The 21,284-nt window shown below is 35.8% G+C and overlaps 1 protein-coding gene across 2 annotated transcripts; it reads right to left on the bottom strand.

Annotated features, from left to right (window-relative positions):
- Positions 1 to 41: 41 nt before the first annotated feature.
- Positions 42 to 19,782, bottom strand: ice1 (KIAA0947-like (H. sapiens)). Of its 2 annotated transcripts, NM_001034965.4 has the most exon segments (22): positions 53 to 416; positions 2,671 to 2,769; positions 4,289 to 4,389; positions 4,515 to 4,705; positions 4,920 to 5,080; positions 5,176 to 5,344; positions 7,325 to 9,616; positions 11,105 to 11,505; positions 11,606 to 11,686; positions 11,789 to 11,839; positions 11,920 to 11,956; positions 12,084 to 12,166; positions 12,521 to 12,558; positions 12,766 to 12,842; positions 13,068 to 13,150; positions 13,301 to 13,338; positions 13,423 to 13,499; positions 14,341 to 14,452; positions 15,314 to 15,332; positions 16,446 to 16,480; positions 16,636 to 16,694; positions 19,551 to 19,782. In NM_001034965.4, coding segments are annotated over 22 exon segments (4,476 nt in total). In that variant the 5' UTR covers positions 19,641 to 19,782; the 3' UTR covers positions 53 to 234.
- Between the last annotated feature and the right edge of the window lie 1,502 nt (positions 19,783 to 21,284).

Below are 21,284 nucleotides of genomic sequence, written 5' to 3'. Positions count from 1 at the left end.
TATGTTGATTTTGACAGAAAAAGAAAAACCACACAAAAACATTTAAAGTTCAATACAAAAGTTCTTTATGGTATAAACTTAATACTTTGATCTAATATACACAAATGTACAAGAATGACAATAATTGCTTATTTTACTGCAACCGATGGGCAGAGATATTCCGCCAGGTCACGGAGTAAAACTACAGCATAGTCAGGTCTCACGGGTTGTTTATTAAAAATAAAAAATAATAAATTAGGATTTAATCTGACGACAAAGGGACGCAATCTGAGTGATACAGCTGGTCACAGCAGCTGGTACTGACAGTGTGGTTTCACTTCTCCAGGACGCCAAAGCCTCCAGGGCATCTTTGGGGTTGCAGGGAGCCAGGTCATAAATGGCATAGACAGCAGACAACTGCACCTCCTTGGGAACACCTACAATTATATAACAAATAGTGGTATAGTGATTTATGGTTTGGGCAGCATCTTTATATACAATACTTAAAGCAAAGTTCACACAAGAATGAAAATTCTGTCATCATTTATCACCCTTTACATTTGTTCAAACCTTCATGAGTTTCTTTCTTCAGTGGAAGACAAAAGACGTCATGTATAGACTGTTTTCATTATGTGTTACGGTACAGTTCACTATGCTTTTATGGCCATTTCTACTGTCAAAGGTATCTTAAAACGAGCCATACCACTCTTTGGTAACCCTTTGCAAAGTGTTCCTAGCTTAGACTTAAGAGTACCAAAAGGCAGAGCTAGACGCACAGCTGAACGCTATTGGTTTACAGAAAAACGTCACTCGCGCATACACAAGCAGTAGAATGAAAACAAAGAAGCCGCCATTTTTAAAAACACAGCCAAGACATTACATCGTAATGCTATATGCATATAATAACAAGCCATGGTTGACCCAAGCTCAAACAAACCTTGTTGTTGTCTTGAAGTACAGCCACAAAGCCAAAAAGAACAAAATCTGCCGTCTTTCGGATGAGACGTTAAACCGAGGTCCTGACTCTCTGTGGTCATTAAAAATCCCATGGCACTTCTCGTGAAAGAGTAGGGGTGTAACCCCGGTGTCCTGGCCAAAGTCCCTCTATCGGCCCTTACGATCATGGCCTCCCAATCATCCCCTTCCACCGAATTGGCTCTATCACTGTCTCTCCACTCCACCAATAGCTGGTGTGTGGTGAGCGCACTGGCGCCGTTGTCCTGTGGCTGCCGTCGCATCATCCAAGTGGATGCTGCACACCGGTGGTGGTGTGGAGAGACCCCCCCCTCATGATTGTGAAGCGCTTTGGGTGTATGGCCATACACAATAAATGCGCTATATAAATACACATTACATTACATGTCCTCTTTTTGTCTTACGAGGCCGCTAAAAGTGCGAGCGGTTTCACTTTCTCCAGTGAGCTCGCGATTGCGTCTATATTTGAAATAACAAACTTCTTGAGTTGATGATATTGTGCTGGTGAAGATTAAAGATACAGATGAGAGGTTTGCACTGACTGTGGGCTATATGTTGCATTTTGTTTTTGAACCCAAATAAGGACTAAGGGTGCTTTCACACCTGTGAATCGATTTAGTTGTTCCGAAACAGAGATTAAAATTGTTACATTGTTGCTCTTTGCTCTTGGAGCGGTTCACTTTCACACTGCAAAGTTTCTAATCAGACCAAAAGAGCTAAAACAAGTCACGTGCGAGTAAACTCTCCTCACATTGATCAGCGTGTCAGGGTTTGTTTTGCAGCGTCCCTCTCAGCTGTCAGGAGAGGTGGTGGTTTGGTGGTGATTGACAGGGTGCGCGCGCGTGAAGTGTCTGGGGAGAGATGCGGTGGGGAGGGGTGAGAAGGGTGCGCGACGATGCCTATTTGAGGACTGGGAGAGAGACGCGAGATTACCGGGAGATCATCACTCGTTTGCGGGCATATTACATATCCATAAAACACTGCGATATAACCGCGCTCGGATCGGATCGCTTTCTCACTGCAATGGAACCGCTCCAGGGTTCGTTTCAATCGAGCCGAGACCACCTCATTCAAGCGATCTCGGAGCGATTACTTTGGCGCGGAACAGAGCGCGATTGTCCTGTTCACATATGCCAATCGAACCGCGCTAACTGGGCAAACGAGATACGTTCCAAAACAAAAGTGCAGGTGTGAAAGCACCCTAAATGTATGCTGTGTAGTTTTTTCTGTGATTGGTAACATCGGAGACTGTAAGGGTCTGTGTTTGTTTTTTTATGTTGCATTTATTGTTTATTTTTCTAATTGCAGACGTTACAGTAGGCTATTACACACTGCCATTGTTCTGCAGTATAATCAAACCATGTTCATAGGTTAGTAATGAACATTTATACACAAGTATTAAAGCATCTGTTTTGTGAGAAGTGCTTCGAACGTGAACGACCCGTACAACTTCACTGTGAAATTTCCTCAAGTAAAAATGATGTAATCTAAAACTTTCTGTTGTACACCATAACCACTAAAAGGGTACCCTTTAGGCAGTGGGAACGCATATATAATATATTATTTTGTGTGCAACAGAAGAAAGAAAATTTGGAACCACTAGAGGGAGTAAATTTTCATTTTGGGTGAACTATTCCGTTAAAAATTAATAAAAAGAACAAACATAAATCTCTACTCTGCTATAACTGTTATGCTGCATTATTAAATCTTCAATACCTTCAGCAATCCCATGTTTTCCAAAGAGGTTTATAGCTTTAGCAACGTTTTGAACTGATCTGCATAGCATCTGTTTCATTCCCAACTGACCAAGTCGTCCTGGAGAAACAGGGAAATAAAACACAATTGAAATATTGGACTCAACAAAACATTTTTTTTTATATAACATTTTGACCATGAAATACACCACTACTGACAAGATATCGATGCACTCAATGAATTGAAACATTTGGCCAATAAATAATTTATATTATGGATTATTTCCACGGGTGATCCACTTCTGAAGCATAGTGCTGGACAAGACTGGTTAGGGCTAATGCTTTCCACGTGATGTGGTATTTTGCACAGAGCAAAATGGTTTTAAAGAGTTCAAGCTAGGGGAAAGACAGATGTGTAAGAGTTTTCCAGCATGAAAGAGGACTTTTTTGTAAAGGATTTGAAATTTTTGTAAATAGTTTTTCAAAAAGAATAAAGCTATACATCTCAGTTTCCTTGTTTTATTCCATTAAGCTTTGAAATAATATTCATTGTCCACTGTATGAAAATTCTTTCATTATATGTATTTACTGTACTAGGTAGAGCAAAGTAACAAAGTTAAAAGTTAGGCCCGAAAAGGCAAGTGCCCGACAGAATTCAGCCCAAGCTCGACAAGTACATTTAGATTGACTGCTTTTTAAAAGCCCAAACCCATTGACAGCCCAACATTATTCAAATGTATACATGCACACAGCTCTTTTGCCTTTTTTCAAGAATGACTCATTTATATGCGTTTTAACATAATTTATTCATAACAAACAGGCCACTTGGAAGTTGGAACAAAGAAATAAAATAAGTCCTCTGTAACATCGTAACATCTCAGCACTCTACAAAGGCCTAGATACATACACTTAGACTTTAACTTGGCCAACACACCGATAAAAATGAGTCTTTCTTAACAAATGAAATTAAATTAAAGGGTTTTGGCAATAACGAAATTAAGATAAAGCCTCTGTGGGATTTGTTTCGTCACTTCTCTTCATAATCTGGCATTAACGCGACAGTGAAGCTGAATAATAAAAAGATAATGACAGCATTAGCTTGTATACTCTGACTACATTATGCATTTAAGGTTTAATTAATATTTACTTATAATTTAAAAATCCTTTACTCGCTAAGATTGCATACTGTTCTGGCTAATTTAGCATGTTTTTGGGTAAGATAGTTTGTTCATCTTCCACTAGCCAAGAACATCCAATTCATTTTCGATGACAGCGGTTTCAATGTAGTTTGTAGTTGTTTATCACTCTACCGTAATACGCAGTGTATAAGCGACCGCCAAAATATCTTGCCGGCTAGAATGACCATTCTTTTTGAACTGGCAGATAGCATGACCGCCGTCAAAATTCGCTCTTTTTGAACTCTCTGCCATCTTTTGTTTCACCTTTGCAGGGAAGGGTTTTCATGTTGTAACAAATGATTTGATATTTTCTTGTGCTAATCGAAATGCATCACATAACTGTTCATTTACTGTGCAAGCCAAAGCCCAAGCCTGGCCTGACCACGTCTAAAATAATTATATTACTTGTAATTTTCAAAATACTTTCAGCATTATCCATTTCCTGAAAATTCAGAAACTTACCAATCAAACGCAGAACAGCGGCTACAGAAACATCACAGACTGGGGATTGCTGAAGCCTTGATTGTGTCACCCAAGTATTCATGATGGGCCATAATTCTTTTCTATTCAATACAAAAAGAAGACATAATAGGTGTTAATTCATCTATTGTATATATTTTTATCAACACATTAGCAATGCATTGTCCTTCGAATAAAATACCATTCCATATGCAGTAAATAAACATACCCAATGACATAATCATGTGTCCATTTCCACTTCATGTGAGTACACAGGAGATCCAAGGTATATATGTATTCCCATGAAGCTGGGCAAAGATCATAACCATGGCGATCATGCTTTTGGAAAGACAAATCTTTGTCTTCTTGAAGCGTCTTTAGTGTGCAGTTGATCAACTCATTGATGTTATCAGGAGGACTCTAGGAAACAATTAAGAAATAACTTGTGTAAATGGAAATATTAACCAACCTTATTATAAACATACATTTAAATGGAATATTATAGCATTGTTCTCTGCTTACTTTTCATTTATGTAATTCTTAAAACATAACTAACAGGGTCAGGCAGGACTAATTATTGGCAATGAAATGAATTAAATGTTAACCTAGAAAAAGAACAGGCCATGAAGCATACCTTTTCCCAATGAAGATATTTAGTAAGGCAATCCAAAATCCCTTCTTCCGATTTAAGCTTGGCCACTGTATGAATGGCTTTGCACAAGAAGGTCTCGTAGAAAAACACATTTGGCCATGTTGTGATCATGAACAAGATTAGCTTGGAGGCATCTGGATAATCTGTGCAAGGAATTTAAAATTACCCAGTCAATAAGGACACTAGCTTAGCATCTTAAGTATACTTGAGAAAACGAAAACTGTTGCAATAAACTCACCCTCTTTGAGAATGTTGTATGCAAAGGCATGAGCTTTCTGATAGTCCCCTATCTGGCGACATATCCCAGTGTAAACTCTACACAGAGCTTGAACATGTTGACATCTCAGAATACTCCTCTCGGTTTTTAGTTTAGTCAAGATGGCAAACATGAGCTTTTCTGCTGAAGACTGAAAAAAAAAAGTAAATAAATAAATAAATAAAAATCTAAAATGTGTGCAATGTCCTCAAAGAACAAACTAGTAAACGAATAACAACGTAAAGGCACAATAGGTAAGATTGAGTCATTGAAATATCCATAAACCACTACAGCATTTGGTCACACTTTACAATAAGGTTTAATATTTAATGTTAATTAATGCATTTACTAACATGAACAAACAATGAACAATACATTTACTACTGTATTTGTTCATGTTAGTTAACGTTAGGTAATGAAAATACAGTTGTTCATTGTTAGTTCATGTTAACTCATGGTGCATTAACTAATGTTAACAAGCATGGACTTGGATGTTAATAATGCATTAGTAAATGTTCAATTATGATTAATATATGCTGTGCATGTGTTGTTCATGATTAGTTCATGTTAGTAAATGCATTAACTAATGAACCTTATTGTAAAATGTTACCCAGCAGTTTATTTGACTTGTGCTTTCCCAAATGTATAAAAAAGTTAAACTCCCGAGAAATAAGCCGTTTTATCTAGTCACATGGACCATGTCCTGTGTTGTCGTACTAATGATGTCATAGACCCTCAATTTCCAGTTTGGTTTTATAGAAAACAGGGAAACACCAAAGACAATTTAACATTTTGTGCATTAAATTAGACTGCACAGAGCAGCAATATAACAAAACCTATAATATATTTAGCATGGTAAAACAGTGGTGCTTCTTTGCCAAGTGATCATGACTGGAAGCAGTCAACAGTGGCATAATAAAAGCTCAGCTGCTTCTGTGCCATGTAATGCACATCTTTCATTGCAAATGCTTCAGCGGTGTCATTTCGTTTTGATGGCTTTCAGCCTTACTCTGCATCATACTACAGTAGTTCCTTATTATTTGCGGGAGTTCAGCTGCCTTTCCACTGTACAATGTGAGAGAAGCTGGATTTTCGCGGTGTCCAAATTAAAGGAGTGCAAAAGCAAGACCTCCTTGTGTCATCATGGTTAAATAAACGGATAACAGAAACTTATCTTAGATTGCAAAAAAGTTTTGGAGGGAATGTGGAAACGAGACAAAAAAGTAATAAAATTTTATTACTCATTAATGAATAAAAATCTTTTTTTTAATATAGACTTTTTTTCTGATTTAAAAAAACAAAACAAAAAAAACGCTTTTTCTCATCTCGCACTTTTGGACCCACTGGTCCTGGACAACACTGGAATACATAACATCCAGTTGGCCGGTCGCATATGGTCTAGTCACAGGAGTTAAAATATTTTAACAGATCCACAGCTCAAATCAGATCCGAATTATGGAGATAATCAGAACTCTCAGACTACTTTCCATTGGAAATGAATGACTTCCGGTCTGTCGCTTGTCATGTGCAGTGGAAAGGTGGCTTTACATTCTAAAAATAACCTGCAATTAGCAAAATCTGCAAAGTAGTCAGCTTTATTTTTTTTTTTAATAAATATTACAGTTATTGTAAGGCTGTTAAACCCATCACTGCACACTTTAAAACACTTTTCTCAGACAGTCATTACAATTTTCACAATTTTTATCTTGTTTAAACTCTTTAAAGTTCAAACTTTTGTAGAAAAAAAGTCAATATTATAGAATAAAACCAAAGATCAAAACCTGTTGTCAGGCACAAACATTCAATGCTGTGGGCAAAAGGTTCATAAAGCTTTTTAGCATCTGAGTGAATTGTGTTATAGCGAAGGACCACTATACCATAATAATAAGTACTGAATTATTTAGCTCACTCATGAAAATGACTTCTACAGTGTTCCATGGGATATAATGAAGATGACAAATCCCATGATTACAAATGCAGTCGTGCCTCTAGTGGTGAAATATATATATATATATATATATATATATATATATATATATATATATATATATATATATATATATATATATATTGTGTCTTTAAAAACAACAATACATAAAAATAAAATCTGAATAGTGCAAGATGAACATACCTGATTTACACAAAAATCAGCAATTACAGCTTTTTCTGCATCAATCAAAATTGGAACCTGAGATATTCTCCCAAGGTGTATATGACTCTTGACAACTGGAAAAACATCAAAACAGGCCATTCCAAGTTTGTCCAGCGCATCTGAGATCTGACGATTTTCATCATTTGGCTTGTCTGGCCCCTTCTCAGTCATCTGTTCTTTTTGATTACTCGGCAGTCCTTGATGTAATTGAGTAGATTTTGTTTCAATAACCGTTTGATTTCCTGTCACTTGTTCTGCTGGAGAATCAGCACCAGCATGAGCAGGTAAATAGTTGTCGAGTTTGAGTCTTTTAGCGCTCTTTGGCAAAAGCATGTTCACACCTGTCCTTTTTGGCTTCTGTTCTGTTTTGGTGAAAGCAGTAGATGCAGAACTAATCATTTTATTTCCTGATATCTGGTTAACAGATGAAGGGGAGGTACCATTCTCATTTGCAGCTTGGTTTAGGTTAACATTCCCACGGAGAATGTTTAAAGTGCGAGCTCGTGCAGAGAGTTCAGGATACATAGTATCCAACATTTGCATTGAATTTTCCTGAGAAGCAGAGGGAGGGGAGGAAGATAATGCAGATGATGGAAGCCTTCCTGGGACTGGAACAGCATGTTTTGGAGTAGCTGATCCAAACTGTAGTGGTGATGAAGGAACTCCACAAGATGACGATGGAGTTGACAGGCCTATTTCTGAGGCATCTGAAAGAGTTGAATCAACAACAGGCAATGGCAGGATCGTATCAGGAGATGTCTGTCCATCTGAAGACAAACTTGATGCTGAAGTAGGCTTTAAAGGTGTGTGATGTCTTCCAAATCTTGGAGGAGTACTAGTAAGTGGCATAACAACTGGGGGTAGGGGTGGACCCATCTCTGTTCGAACTTTTTTAAGAGATAAAAATTTTGTCGGTGTAATATGAATTTTGCTATTGGGATTTGGAACAACAGAAACATTGGCGCCCTTTTCATAGGTAGAATTTTCTGGATTCAAAGTACCTTGACATGGTGTACTGGTATCCTCAAGACAATCAAGTACGGAATCTTCCAATGCTTCCTTATGTTTATCACTGGCCAAATTTGAGGCATTTTGGCTTTGGGAAACAGGTGACATCTCATCGGCCTCCTGATTAAATGTATTGTCAACTTGCATAGTTTTTCTTGGGCTTTCTGAAGAATTTTCTTTACATGTTTCGCCACTTTCTTGCTGATTGGCACTTCTTTCTTGCTCAGAATTTATAACTACTAATGGACGTTCAGCATTAGACTGTGTTTTGCTCTCAGAAAGAAATTCCTGAGGCTCATCTTTGGACATTTGCTTTGCAGTGGAACATTGCTCAAATTCAGATAAATTCTCCAACTTTTTTGGGTGAGCCCTTCCTTCAGACCATGCCTGATCACTAACCTCTCCCATCAAACCAAAGATTCCTTCATCTTTTGATGACAATTCATCGCTTGAAGTCTTTGAAGAACAGAGATCTCCATTTTCTCGCACATCCAAACTTTTCTTACATTTTATAGTCACTGAACTAATATCCTCAGATATATCTTCAGATTGAACAGCCTTGTCAGGCAGTCTGTTCTGAACATCTTGTGTTGATGAATCTTGTGCTGAATTAATTTCTAGTGATACGGAGATCTTTGACTCCTTATTCTCAATATTCTTTGACTTAAGACAGTTCATGTCACCCATCGAATTCCTCTTGACATTAGATGCGACAGAAACAATGGGTTGTTCCTGAGTTTTGCACTCTGAAAATTCACTAGAACTGGTGTCCACAATTTTAGATTCATTCCACTGACAAGGATCAGAGTTTTCCAACATGTTTGTAAATTTATCAGTGACTTTTGCATCTTCCAAATGTGCCTTTTCACCATTTTCATTCTTCAGTGGAAGCTCTCCCGCAGTACCTGTGTCACCATTTACTAAGGAAATTTCCACACTTTTTTCTGGAGCCAACTTTGCATGGTCACTTAGACTGTCGGCTACACAGCCAAGTGTTACTTCACACATATCCTCTGCCTCCACGTTTTGGCTCTCAGATGTTTTTTCAGAGTCTAAATTATCAACAGATACAGTTGATCTTGTAAGAGTGTCTGGACACAACAGAGAACATGTGCCCTCCTCTTCTTTCAGCAATGACTTCTTATCCCCAATATCTGAAAGTTCCAATTCTTCATGTAAGCTTGCCAGTGTTTTTGATTTTTCATTACTTGATTCATTTTCCTGTTGAGTATCAGACATTGGTTTGTTGTCATTCACATTGACCTGAAAGAACAAATTTAAACTAGATTACATGCATTCAAATTACATTCACTTGTTAGTGTTTAAATTAGCATAAAGCATAGCATAACTGATACCACTACATTAAGGATGACATACATTCAGTTATTCCAGTGAGTTACAACACTTTTGCAGTTGTGTTGTAAATTTATACAGAACAAATTCTTGGAATAGAGAATAAGTCTATTGTAGCTTTATATACAGTAAAATTTTGTCCCCATCATGTATATTTAATGCTCACTTAACATATCTACAATGACAAAGATTCAGAATGATTTGGTACAGGTTATCTGGTTAAGCGCAAGCAAAGTGAAAAATTAATCATTGAAATAAATTCAAACTTAAGCTGATGTATTTTAATTAGGGCTGGGTGATCAATCAAATTGAAATCACAAACATAAAGCTGCCATTGTTGTGCACATCTTCTTAAGAAAGCACTGAGTGTGATTTGTTGTAAATCTCCTCCAAAGGCCAAAGGGTGCTGTCATAAAAACTCACAAACCTGTTTAAATACACATGAAGAATCCCAGAAAATCCCATGGGGAAAACAGCATTTGCTGAATAAACATAAATATTGATTTATCTTACAGGATTTATTTAAAACATTTGACTGTAGATATAAGGCGAGATGTAGTTCATTGACAAGTGATGCAAGCAGCTGTCATTATCGCAGAACTATTATCAATGTCATTGTAGATTGACTAAAGTAATTTATTTATTTTTTTTTACTTTTTATTTAAGATTTTTCTATATATTTATTTTGCAGAACAACCCCTTCCCCCAAAATTTTACCCCCTACACACGAGGTGATACCTAACAAAAAATTAAAAATAAATAATGAAATTATAATAATAATAAAAAATAAAGAAGAAATAAAAAAATAATAATACTAAAAAATTTAAATAAAAGGTATTGCCATCATAATTACTTTCCAGGGGATACTTCTGTACATCAAGTTACATTGTATTGCATAGTAGTTACATCAAATAACAGTCATGTTAAGGTGAGGTTAAGCAATCTCTAAATATACATATCCAAATATGTCGTAATACTTTTCCACCTCCTTAGAAAAATATCAGTTTTCATCTGTAGACATGCAGTCATTTTTTTTCCATTATATAGACCTGTTTTTTTTTTGCAACCAGTAATAATATCCTTAGGACAAATCTTGCTTCCTTATCAAACATCTCTTTGGGCAGTGCTTGACTAAAGTAAATTTGAACCCATTTTTTTTTTGCGTAGCTTATCAGTGTACTACAACCGTGGTAAACTGTTCTATCAAAAGTCATGTGCTTGAGGATTACTAGAACCGGCTTTACTAACAAAATGCACATTAAAATCGCTTTGATTCAAATCACCCAGCCCTAATTTTACATATGCAAGGTAAAAGAATTCTCAAATCATATTTCAAAACTAACTGTCCCTAATTAAACCTCAAATTACAAAGTTATTGAAAGGTAAATGTTCACTTACCAGCTCTAATGAGGGGCTATGCACGGGTGATAAAACTGGGGGCAAAGGTTTGAACCACTCTTTAAGTGCCAGCAAATCCATACAGTAATCTCCATGTAGCAGGCCTTCACAAGTCATTTCTTTTGAATCATCAGTCAAAGTGTCCACTTGTTCAAGTACATCTGAACTTACTTTCCTCTTTCTACTTTGTGTATTGAACTGTTGGACATTATTCTGCTTTTTGAGTTTCTGAGGCGATTCTTTAGGTCTACTGACTCTGGGAGGTGTTTTGGGCATGGAGAGTATTGAAGATTGAGTTTCTGGACTGGCTTTCCCAGGAGATGGATGAAAAATATGTCTTTCCGAAGGACTGTTTAGTCGTGGCTGAGAAGGTATTCGTTTCAACTGTGTGGTCTCTTCTCCTGCAAGTAAAAATGCTATGTTATTATTAAAATTTAGATTGGACACTTGATAACTATTGCTTTCCAGAAAGAAAGATTTAGTTCAAAGAAGAATGATTACCAGTGAGCAACAGTTTCTCTTGCGTTTTATTTGACGTTTCTACGCAATGCCAGAGCTCTTCCAGCAACATTCTTACTTTGTCTGAAAAGGAAACGATTAATGATGAAGCCATCCAGCCATTTTAAGTTAAAATTCAGATTCACTGGGTCATGGGAAGTGTAAATGTTTAAAAGCAAAGCATACCTTTGTCTATTGTTGGCTCAGAATCTGTCTGAGAAGACATGCTCCTTTTTTCTAAGATAAAAATAATTTTGCTTAATGACTGAAAACAAATAATAAACAATTTAGGATAAAAAGGAATGATCAATATATACCTTTATTAAACTCCTTCTGAAGTTTGTTGAGATTTTGCTGCAAAAGAAAAGGAATGAAAAAGAAAATGGAAATATGAAAATACCAAAAACAATAACTAAATGAGTATGGTTTGTTACTTTGCATTTCACTAGACTAGATCATATGTATTAAGCAAAATAATAACCTGTGTTGTGAACAACATTTCTTCAAGTCTTCTCTTCTCATTAATCAGAGCACCAACTTCTTTGTCCTGTTGACATTTTAGCTCTGTAAAAAATTATGAAATCAATTTAGATGTCATGCCCAAACTATGTAGGGAATAAAACTGATCATACAGTACATATTTAAATAGGTTAAGACTAAAATATTGGTCATACTCTATTTTAAAGTACAATTCACACTTAAACCAAGTATGACTTTTAACTCAAACTAATTAGCTTTTTTTAAACAGTTAAGTTAGTAATTAGGTGTAGGTATGGGGTACAATTAGAAAAGTAGAATAACATCAAGCAGAATATGTACTTTATAAGTACAAAAAACAGCAAATATCTAATAGGAAGGTGATAAACCCCTAGTTAACAGTGAGAATTTGTAGTAACAGAGTAGAATCTAAAGTAACACCTTTCAACACCAAAAGTTCGTTTTCAAGGTTTCCTTTCCTGAAAGAAAAACACAATACATGTACATTTTACTCTCAATTCTGCCATGTCCAATTAAACAATCACAAAAAATATGTACTACATGGTCAACAGATTATTAAAAAGCTGAAGCATTTGTGAAGAATTTGCAAAGAGGTATAAGTCACTGCTTGGAAAGACAATGGAATACAGAATATGAAAGCAACATCTGGCATGAAATGGACTTACAAAATCAGGGTTTTGGCATTCTCCAACTTCAGACTCTCATGTTCCTCAGAAGTCTGATGATATTTTCTGAGGGAATCCTTTGAAATCAACAAATACACATTTGAAATATATACAAGGATTTAAACAAAGTAAATATTAAAATAAGTGAGGCCAAAGACAAATGGTACATTAACCCTGCTATTTTAGACCCAATATATGATGATACATTACCATACAAAAAAACATTAAACTAATTTAAAAAAAAAAGCATTTGTTTTTTACTGACCAACGTTTTTAATAATACAAGAAAATAAAAAACTTACCTGCATTTTCTGTAGATCCTCTTCTAGTAATTGCTTTCCATTTTTGAGCTTCTCATTCTCCAGATCTTGTCCTTTTAAGGTGTCTGAAAACACAATAAAATTACACCAAAAATATTATTTAAAATTCAGTGATGTTACAAATCATGTTTACATCAAAAAAAGAGCTGGATTTAATTGTTTGTATTTGTATAATATTTTCAGCTCTATCCTAATACAAATTGTATTGTATGTACCTTCTGCTTTTCTTAAGGATTCTTCAAGTTTTTCTTTTCTGGGAAGAGAAAAATAAAAACTATGAGTAAAGGACAAGCACATGATCAACTAATCCAGTGATCCAAAAACAGATTAGTCTTACAGAATAATTATCTGAGCATTTTCCTTTTTTAGTCTGTTCACATCTTCACATCTCTGCTGATTCAATTCCAATTCAGCCTGTTAAGTTAAAAACAAAAAGATTAATGAAAAATTTACATGCACATATTAACAGTCCCACCAGCTTTACAATCCTTAAATGCATCCTTACTGTACAGTACTTTATATACTATAACTGAATATACTATAATTGAATGCAGACGTGCAGTCTCAATTTCCCACACGAGTGAAGGTATGTCAGGTCTTAGAACAGTGCTTGTGCTTCTTAGATACGGAACTGCCACATTTTCTATTCTAGTTCAAATCAATTTGAAATTGTAGGTGACCATACCCTTTAATTTACTTTTTTTTTGATTACATTAGATGAATATATTTTGTTGACAAAATTACAATGATTCTGACAGATTATAACGATGATTCAATTTGGTCACTTAAAACAGCCTAAACTGGAGCTTTTTACTTTCAATGTTTCATGAGCTGTTACCTGCATTATAACTGCATTAATACAATTGTTATTAATTGTTTTAAAAAACACTAACAACAACAACACAAATCAGAGACCAAGGTCACAAAATGTTGTGGAAAAAACAAACATAACATTTCGTCATGATATTTCTAGGAAACTTGGAAAAACAAACAAAAAAACAACAACACAAACATCAGTTTAGGTTTAATATAGCTAACTACAGTTAAAGCAGAAGATTTTTTTAGGGTTATCACTGACACGTCATAACCAAAAACATAATTACAAATTAATAATCACTATCAGCAATAATTTTAAATCATGACAACTAAGAGGGATTTCTTATTTTGTTCTAAAGCTGGTATTGAGAAAAAGCAATAGCTCTCATTACTGACATTTGGGGATTGTTATGGTAAGACTTTGTGTGTTAAAACAAACCTTAGTATTCTCCAGCTCTGTCTTCAGCTGTTCATACTTCACAGTCTGTTTTTCCAAAGGTTCAAGTTTCAGCAGCACCTCATCTAGCTGTCTGTGCAGTGTGCTGCTCTCTCTGTGAAAAACAAATCAAGTTTTGCAAGTACACCACAACACAGTCAACAAACTTGACATGACAAAGATTTTTTCGTTTTCCCAAATAAAGTTTTTCTACTCATTTTCAACCTTCTAAAATATCAGTGCACAACAAACAACTGTGGATTGTATTGCTACTGATTTGTAGGAACTGAAAGTAAATGACCTTGTACAGCTACATTTTGGCTTTCATTTACTTCATTTGCAACATAAGTATAATATCTTTGCAAAAGGTTCAACATCACTAAAGTGTTCAACATTAAGAAAAAACTATTTAATCCAAGTCTTCAGAACAGGGTTATTATTGCATGCCACATCAGCATGTTTAAGCTTTCAACAATGTTTACAATAATACGTCTGTGCATATACATTAGATTATTCAGTACCAAATCCAAAACTGAAACTAATCAAACAAACTTAAGATCACAGTCCACACATTTTTACACTCATATTAATATGACAGGGAATATGACAACCATTTTGCTTAAATGCACCAACATGTTTTGCCTTTATTTACTGCAAAATGAATAAAAAAAAAAAATTCAATTTTTAAAAGAGATGTATTTGATTATGCGGAGCACTGTATATGGACTTGCTTAAGATTAAAGAAATCTTTTTGCTCTGTAGATGCACAAAGTTTTTACTGGACTGGAATAACAAACAATAAACAATGACAGATTATTTCATTTGGGGGAAACCAACTCTTTAAGGGTTTGCCAATCAGACTTTTCGATAACAGGCGAAGTTGTAACTTTCTTTAATAAGCATCAGCTACTTACACTGATGTCATCTAAATATATATATTAAACAAGGTGTTATGTAATTGAAAACAAGGTCTTACCTTTGTGATTTCTGCAGCTGTGACTTTTTGTCAAGGAAAACAAAAATTGATTCATAGCAAATGTTCACAGTATACTTCTGTCTGTGTGGAACTCTGCACAGTTATCAGTACCTGAGGTGATCAGAAACTACATTTACGTGGACATCAGTAATCAAACTATTGGCTTTAATCTAGTTAAGATAATAAGACTAAGGTGTTTACATGAGTTGCTTTTTCAATGTTCAATGCCATTTTACATGTTATAGCACATAATTTGATTAATATAATTGCGTCACCGCGCTATCCCGATTTCCTCCGGAGTTTTATGCAATTACGGGTGTTTCATTTTTAATTTGTCAACTTTAACTGCAGTTTGGCACTTTCACTTTCATTCACGAACATTTCATGCATGCTCTCGCGTGTGTGAACTATCCAGTTGCAAAACGCGGCAAAAAGTCCTACATGATGGTAATAATTCAATTAAGGTGTTTACATGCCTGTACTGCACTTCAATAATGCAACTAAATTCGGCATACTGCACATGTCTTAATTTGATTTTTCTTTAGTTCGATTATGATCTTAATCTGATTAATCAAAAATTGCTGTTTACATGATTAACTCTTAATCAGAGTAGTGTCTTAATCGCAATAATATCGAATTATTGGTGTCCATGTAAACGTGTCAGTTATGCTGTTGTACATCACACAAACAGAAGCCATTTCTAAAATACAAACTTCCGGATGTTAGGACAAAAACTGGAAAAAAAACACTGCAACACATCACATGTAGTTAGGACAGGGTGTTAGAATAGATCAGAAAGTATCAAATTAGATTTATTGAATTGTTTATCTATCCTTGATAGTTCATACTGTGTGATTGTTACTCGCGCAAACAAGCACCTATTTACCTGTGATTTCAGGCAGTTGTCGGCAATTTATCAAAACCTGTCGGCGAGTCAAAATAGGGGCTAAAATCATGCAGTCTGAACTCGGCATTAGTGTGGTCATGCTGATATTCAACAACTTCAAAAACTTGGATAACATGTTGCTACAATGCTTAGAAAACATGCTCAGTCTATAATATATTAATCTGTAAAACAAAAGACAGCATGACAGAGGAACATTTTTCATCTACATAGCTTTAAAAAGGATATCATCACACTTCTCTTTGTATTCAGTCAAGATATGGCTGAAATAAAAAAGGTGATGAACACTGTTAAAGTTCAAATTGTCAACAAATAAAACAGAATTCTCAGCATGGAACAGGTAAAGGTCTGTCTAAATGTGTAAAATATACATATATACATAAAATAAAAAACAAATAGCCATAAATTAACCACTTACTCTGTGTCGACAATCTTCTGCTTAAGAGTCAACAACGCAGCCACATATTCATCTAAGCTCTGCAAAACATAGATGTAGCATTAGCTTAACTTGTAATCAACAGCCAGCATTGTTGATTGCATTGTTGATTAAGACAATTCATCAAACTAAACACATCACACACGTAACAACAACTACCTAAATGAATGACATATTATGGCTGCAAAATATATGATTTTAAAAGTCACATTTCAGAATCTGCAGTGCTGAGTTGGGATATAGTTGACCAAGGACCAAAGTTCTGAACATTGTGAAGTTACTGCAAAATTTAACCATAATAGAGTTTTTTTTTTCATTTGCTTGTGTTTTAATACCTGTGATTGTGACTGACTTTGCAGCAGTAGCAAAGATTTGTTGTATTTCATTTGTACACAATAAAGACTAGACAGTGTTGATTATTTGAGCAATTCCAGCGTTATAGATGTGAAATTTGCAGTAGAAATCCAAAACATAAATTCACATAGAAAGTAAATGGTAACATTAACATCTGTTTATATTTTCCAGAACAACTAACCACAAAGTTAAGGGATCAGAAAATTGTCAATCTTTAAACATATTTTCTACTTTAAATGGAGGAAAATAAGCATGTGACCAAAAAAGTATGCAAGTTTGCAGTATACAACATGCTTTGTAGAAATTCTGTGAATTAACTGCACAACCCAAAGAAAATAATGCTAATCAAAAGGATAAGAGCTGACTCTCTATAGAACAAATATGAGTGATTTTATTTGATATTTTTGCATTTATAAGGTAAAAGTTTTGCTATGGATGTGACATCCGTTCTGTTATGGATGTGACCGATGTGAATCTGTCATTCGTGTGACTTTGGTAAATCAAATATTATTGCTTCAAAGCATTGGCGGAGAAATTTTCGAGCATTTCTAAAGTACTTTATAATACTTGCTTAAACAAAAAAATGAAGAAATGGTTTCGGTATTTTGGTGAAAACTTGAAACGTTTCATGACAAGGTTGACATTTGCATGAAATTGCACATTTACGTCTGATTATTACATTTCTGTATCTGAACACAGTTAAACTCTCCAGTTTCCACCAAACCAAATCATGCATTTAATTAGCATCTTTGCTTCTCTCTCTCTCTCTCTCTCTCTCTCTCTCTCTCTCTCTCTCTCTCTCTCTCTCTCTATATATATATATATATATATATATATATATATAAAGGGTGTCACGATCCTCCAAATCCTCGATTCGATTACATTTTAGATTCTAAAGGCACAATTCGATTCTCGATCATGAATAATTAATTAATGACCAATTAATTATTTGTAGCCTACCGTTTAAACTACCTGACCTGCATGGTCTTTGTTTTACCCATAAACAAATCATACAGTAAATGAATAAAGGCAAGTTACACACATAATTACCACCTGTCAATCACTTTTTCTGCGGGACTCGTGAATAGGCAGTGATCTGTGTCGTTATAATGGCGTCGGTAAAAAAGACGCACAACCAACAGGAACCAGCCAACAGTATCTGAGGTGTTCGCTAAAATGACTAAGTACAAGTGAGTGAAAGATTAAAGCAGTACTCTGACTGCCTGGACCTGCTGTCTCGAGCGCATGGCTGTGTGTGCGTCTGTGTCTGTGTGGTCACGTGATGTGCATTTTCAGAGGTAGAGAGGAAGGAGGGCTGCTCAGAAATGCTATACGCCACTGTGGATGTCAAATCGTTGTCGTTCTAAAATGCCGTTTAAAAACAAAGACAGTGTAAACAGGGCCTGAGTGTGTACTTTTCACGAGCGGATTTGCAATGGGGGCGGGCAGAGGATCGCGATGCCGGTGTTGTCTATCGGACGAACCGTACGTAATACGTACATAGCAGAGCTTGCAAAACTGTGTTTTTTTGTCGACAACACGAACGTTGTCAACATAACTCACTGGAAATCCAAAATGCTTACACACCGGCGACTTCATTAAAAGAGGAGAGGGTTTAAGTTCTGTCGACGGGTCTCCTGCTTCTGCAGTTTAACAAGCACTTCAACAAGCCTGTTTTTTCCCTCTTGGCAAGCCAAGATAACGTGACATGGGGGCGTGGCAGCATCAACGATTCTATTTTTTGATTCGATAATCGAAATTGAGCATAAATTTCGATCAATTTCGATTAAAAATCAAAATCGTGACACCCCTAATATATATATATATATATATATATATATATATATATATATATATATATATATATAATCATCCCAATCAGTTTAAATATGTAGTGCTATTCAAGTCTGGCGAAATTATATATTGAGGTAAAGTTGGTTTTATATTCACACATTCGTTCTGTGACAACTTGTGACACGCTTCCTATATTGTTTACCATGGAACTTTGAATATTCGGTCTGAAATAACCTGCAAGTGTGACGTGAAAGTAACATTAACACTGTTTATTTGACTGTGAACAATGTTATACTTTGATAGTCGTTGACTGCTAATATGATTTCGCTATTAAGAGTTAGCAAATAATACTTGTATGACATTATATTTTTAAGGAGAAAGTCCAAATATGTGAATATAAAACCAACTTTATCTCTATATCCATATCGCAGAATAACAAAAAATTGCAATGTCAGTTTTTTTCTTTAACATCACGCAGCCCTATTAAGAACAAACATTAATCAATCATTACTCCTTAACTGGTAATCTTGTTTGGATTTGACTATTATTAAATATATAGATATTATAGTAAACGTTACAAATCGATCCACTCAATCACCATATATATTAATGCTAACCAAACAGATGCTTCATTAACATTATACACTTTGATTCGCACATGTTAATTATCAGTAGAGTAACTAAATAAGTACAATAAGAAAACAGAACAAGTGCAAAGCGTGAACTTAGAAAACAAACTAGATTAAAACCTGATTTAAAACAGTGCAGTTTTGACAGGTGCCAGAAGTTGCTTCAGAGGCGATTCCTCTGGCGTTGGATTGATTCTCTCCTGGCATCATGGTAAAAACTCAAAATCACCAGCGCAATCGCACATGCAGCTTGATATTTATAAAAACGTCCAACCAAAACATGCCCATCTGAACTTTGCTAATACAAACGTTCCGCAGCACGTTCAATGAGGACCCCTGTAGAAAAGCCCCCAGCCGCCCGATGTAGACGCCGGATTATAAAGTGGTGTTTATTAGTAAATCTTTATAATTTGTCGTGCGGTGATATTTTTAGCAACATTAAGACATTTATGAAGCAAAGCGTTATCTTCTTAGCAAGAATCTAACGTGGTACGTTGCATATAACAGTAGAATAGAATCTAGGCATATTATGGGGTGGACCAGTGTTCCTCACGCGTCCTGAAAAATTCAGACAAACATTTCGATCGCCTCCTGCTGGTTTGGATGTAGTGAATATAAGAAACGCTCCGTTTCCATGCACGCAATGTCATTATGAGGAGCCTACAGTAGACTACATGGTTATTTTAAAGTCAAATGTCGCGAGCGCAATGTCAGAAGGCGAGTGCATTCGTGGGTTCTTATATGGGTAAAGTAAGCTACAATTATTGGTGTGCCATTTATTATTACCGTTTTTTATTATCATTTATTGTTGTAAGGGATTGAAAAATTCATATATGGGCCATTAAAAGCAAAGATTTGGCACTTATGGCAAAATGTAATCTGGATGTGAGTCTAATGTGGCCAATGTGGAAAATGATCAATTTGGCGCAAATGATGGAGGACAAATGTGGGCCACAGTTGGCAAAAATGAGGCATAACTTAGTCATTTAAGGGTAATCTGGGTCTAAACCTCAAGTGGCTCACATGTGTAGGTGTAAATGTGGCCCAGTTATCTTAAGACATATGTGGGCTACTTTTAATAAATATTAGGCACAGCAAGTTCTGGCTATTGTGGCTGTGAGCCTATTGTGGCCCAGAGAAAATATGGCAAATGTGGCTTAGTTATTTTAAAACATATGTGGGCCACATAGTGTCACCATCATGGAAAACAGTGTTTGCTTTAATTGGTCTCATGGCCCTGAACCTCTTAATATAAATTTTCTTATGGGCTGCTGTAACCCTTAAGAACTTTGCCTAAAAAGATTATTCATTACAGCAACAAGCCAAGTAAAAAACTAAACATAAAATTAGGTGAGGCACAATCTGCACATCTCCCAGACTGACCAGCTAAGACCAGGCTGGAAATGGTCCAAACTCCTCTAAAACCAGCCAAGTCTGGTCTAAGCAGTTTTTTTTTCAGTTGGGTCAACGTCTTTGCTTCGACTTTTCAGTGTTACATGAAGCCTTGATTTGCCCACCACTATTCAGAGCACTATCGCTTGTCAAACAAACCAGGAATCACACCTGGGCATGGTATGGATAGCATAGTGTGAGTGCACCTCCTCAACAGGGATGTTCAAACTCAGTCCTGGAGGGCCAGTATCCTGCTGAGTTTAGCTCCAACTTGCGTCAAACCACCTGCCAGGACGTTTCTAGTATAGCTAGTAAGAGCTTGATTAGCTGGTGCAGGTGTGTTTGATTAAGGTTGAAGCTAAATTCTTCAGAACATTGGCCGTCCAAGACCAAGTTTGGACACCGGTGTTTTAAACAATGGCTGCGTCAGAAACCGCATACTTCCATTCTATATAGTACGCT

Source organism: Danio rerio, chromosome 16 (genome assembly GCF_052040795.2).
Source record: "Danio rerio strain M-AB ecotype USA chromosome 16, GRCz13ab, whole genome shotgun sequence".
NCBI lineage: Eukaryota > Metazoa > Chordata > Actinopteri > Cypriniformes > Danionidae > Danio > Danio rerio.
Note: the sequence above shows the minus strand (reverse complement) of the source record. Positions and strands in the feature narration are given on the sequence as shown.

What these genes read in the sequence shown, in the direction of transcription:
- ice1 (XM_087285249.1), bottom strand. Translation starts at nt 19,640, where the DNA reads ATGATGCCAGGAGAGAATCAATCCAACGCCAGAGGAATCGCCTCTGAA. An exon ending in GATATCCTTTTTAAAGCTAT is followed by an intron (nt 14,453 to 16,426) that starts GTAGATGAAAAA and finishes TGTTTTTCACAG; the next exon opens with AGAGAGCAGCACACTGCACA. An exon ending in AGAGAAACTGTTGCTCACTG is followed by an intron (nt 11,506 to 11,605) that starts GTAATCATTCTT and finishes TTTTACTTGCAG; the next exon opens with GAGAAGAGACCACACAGTTG.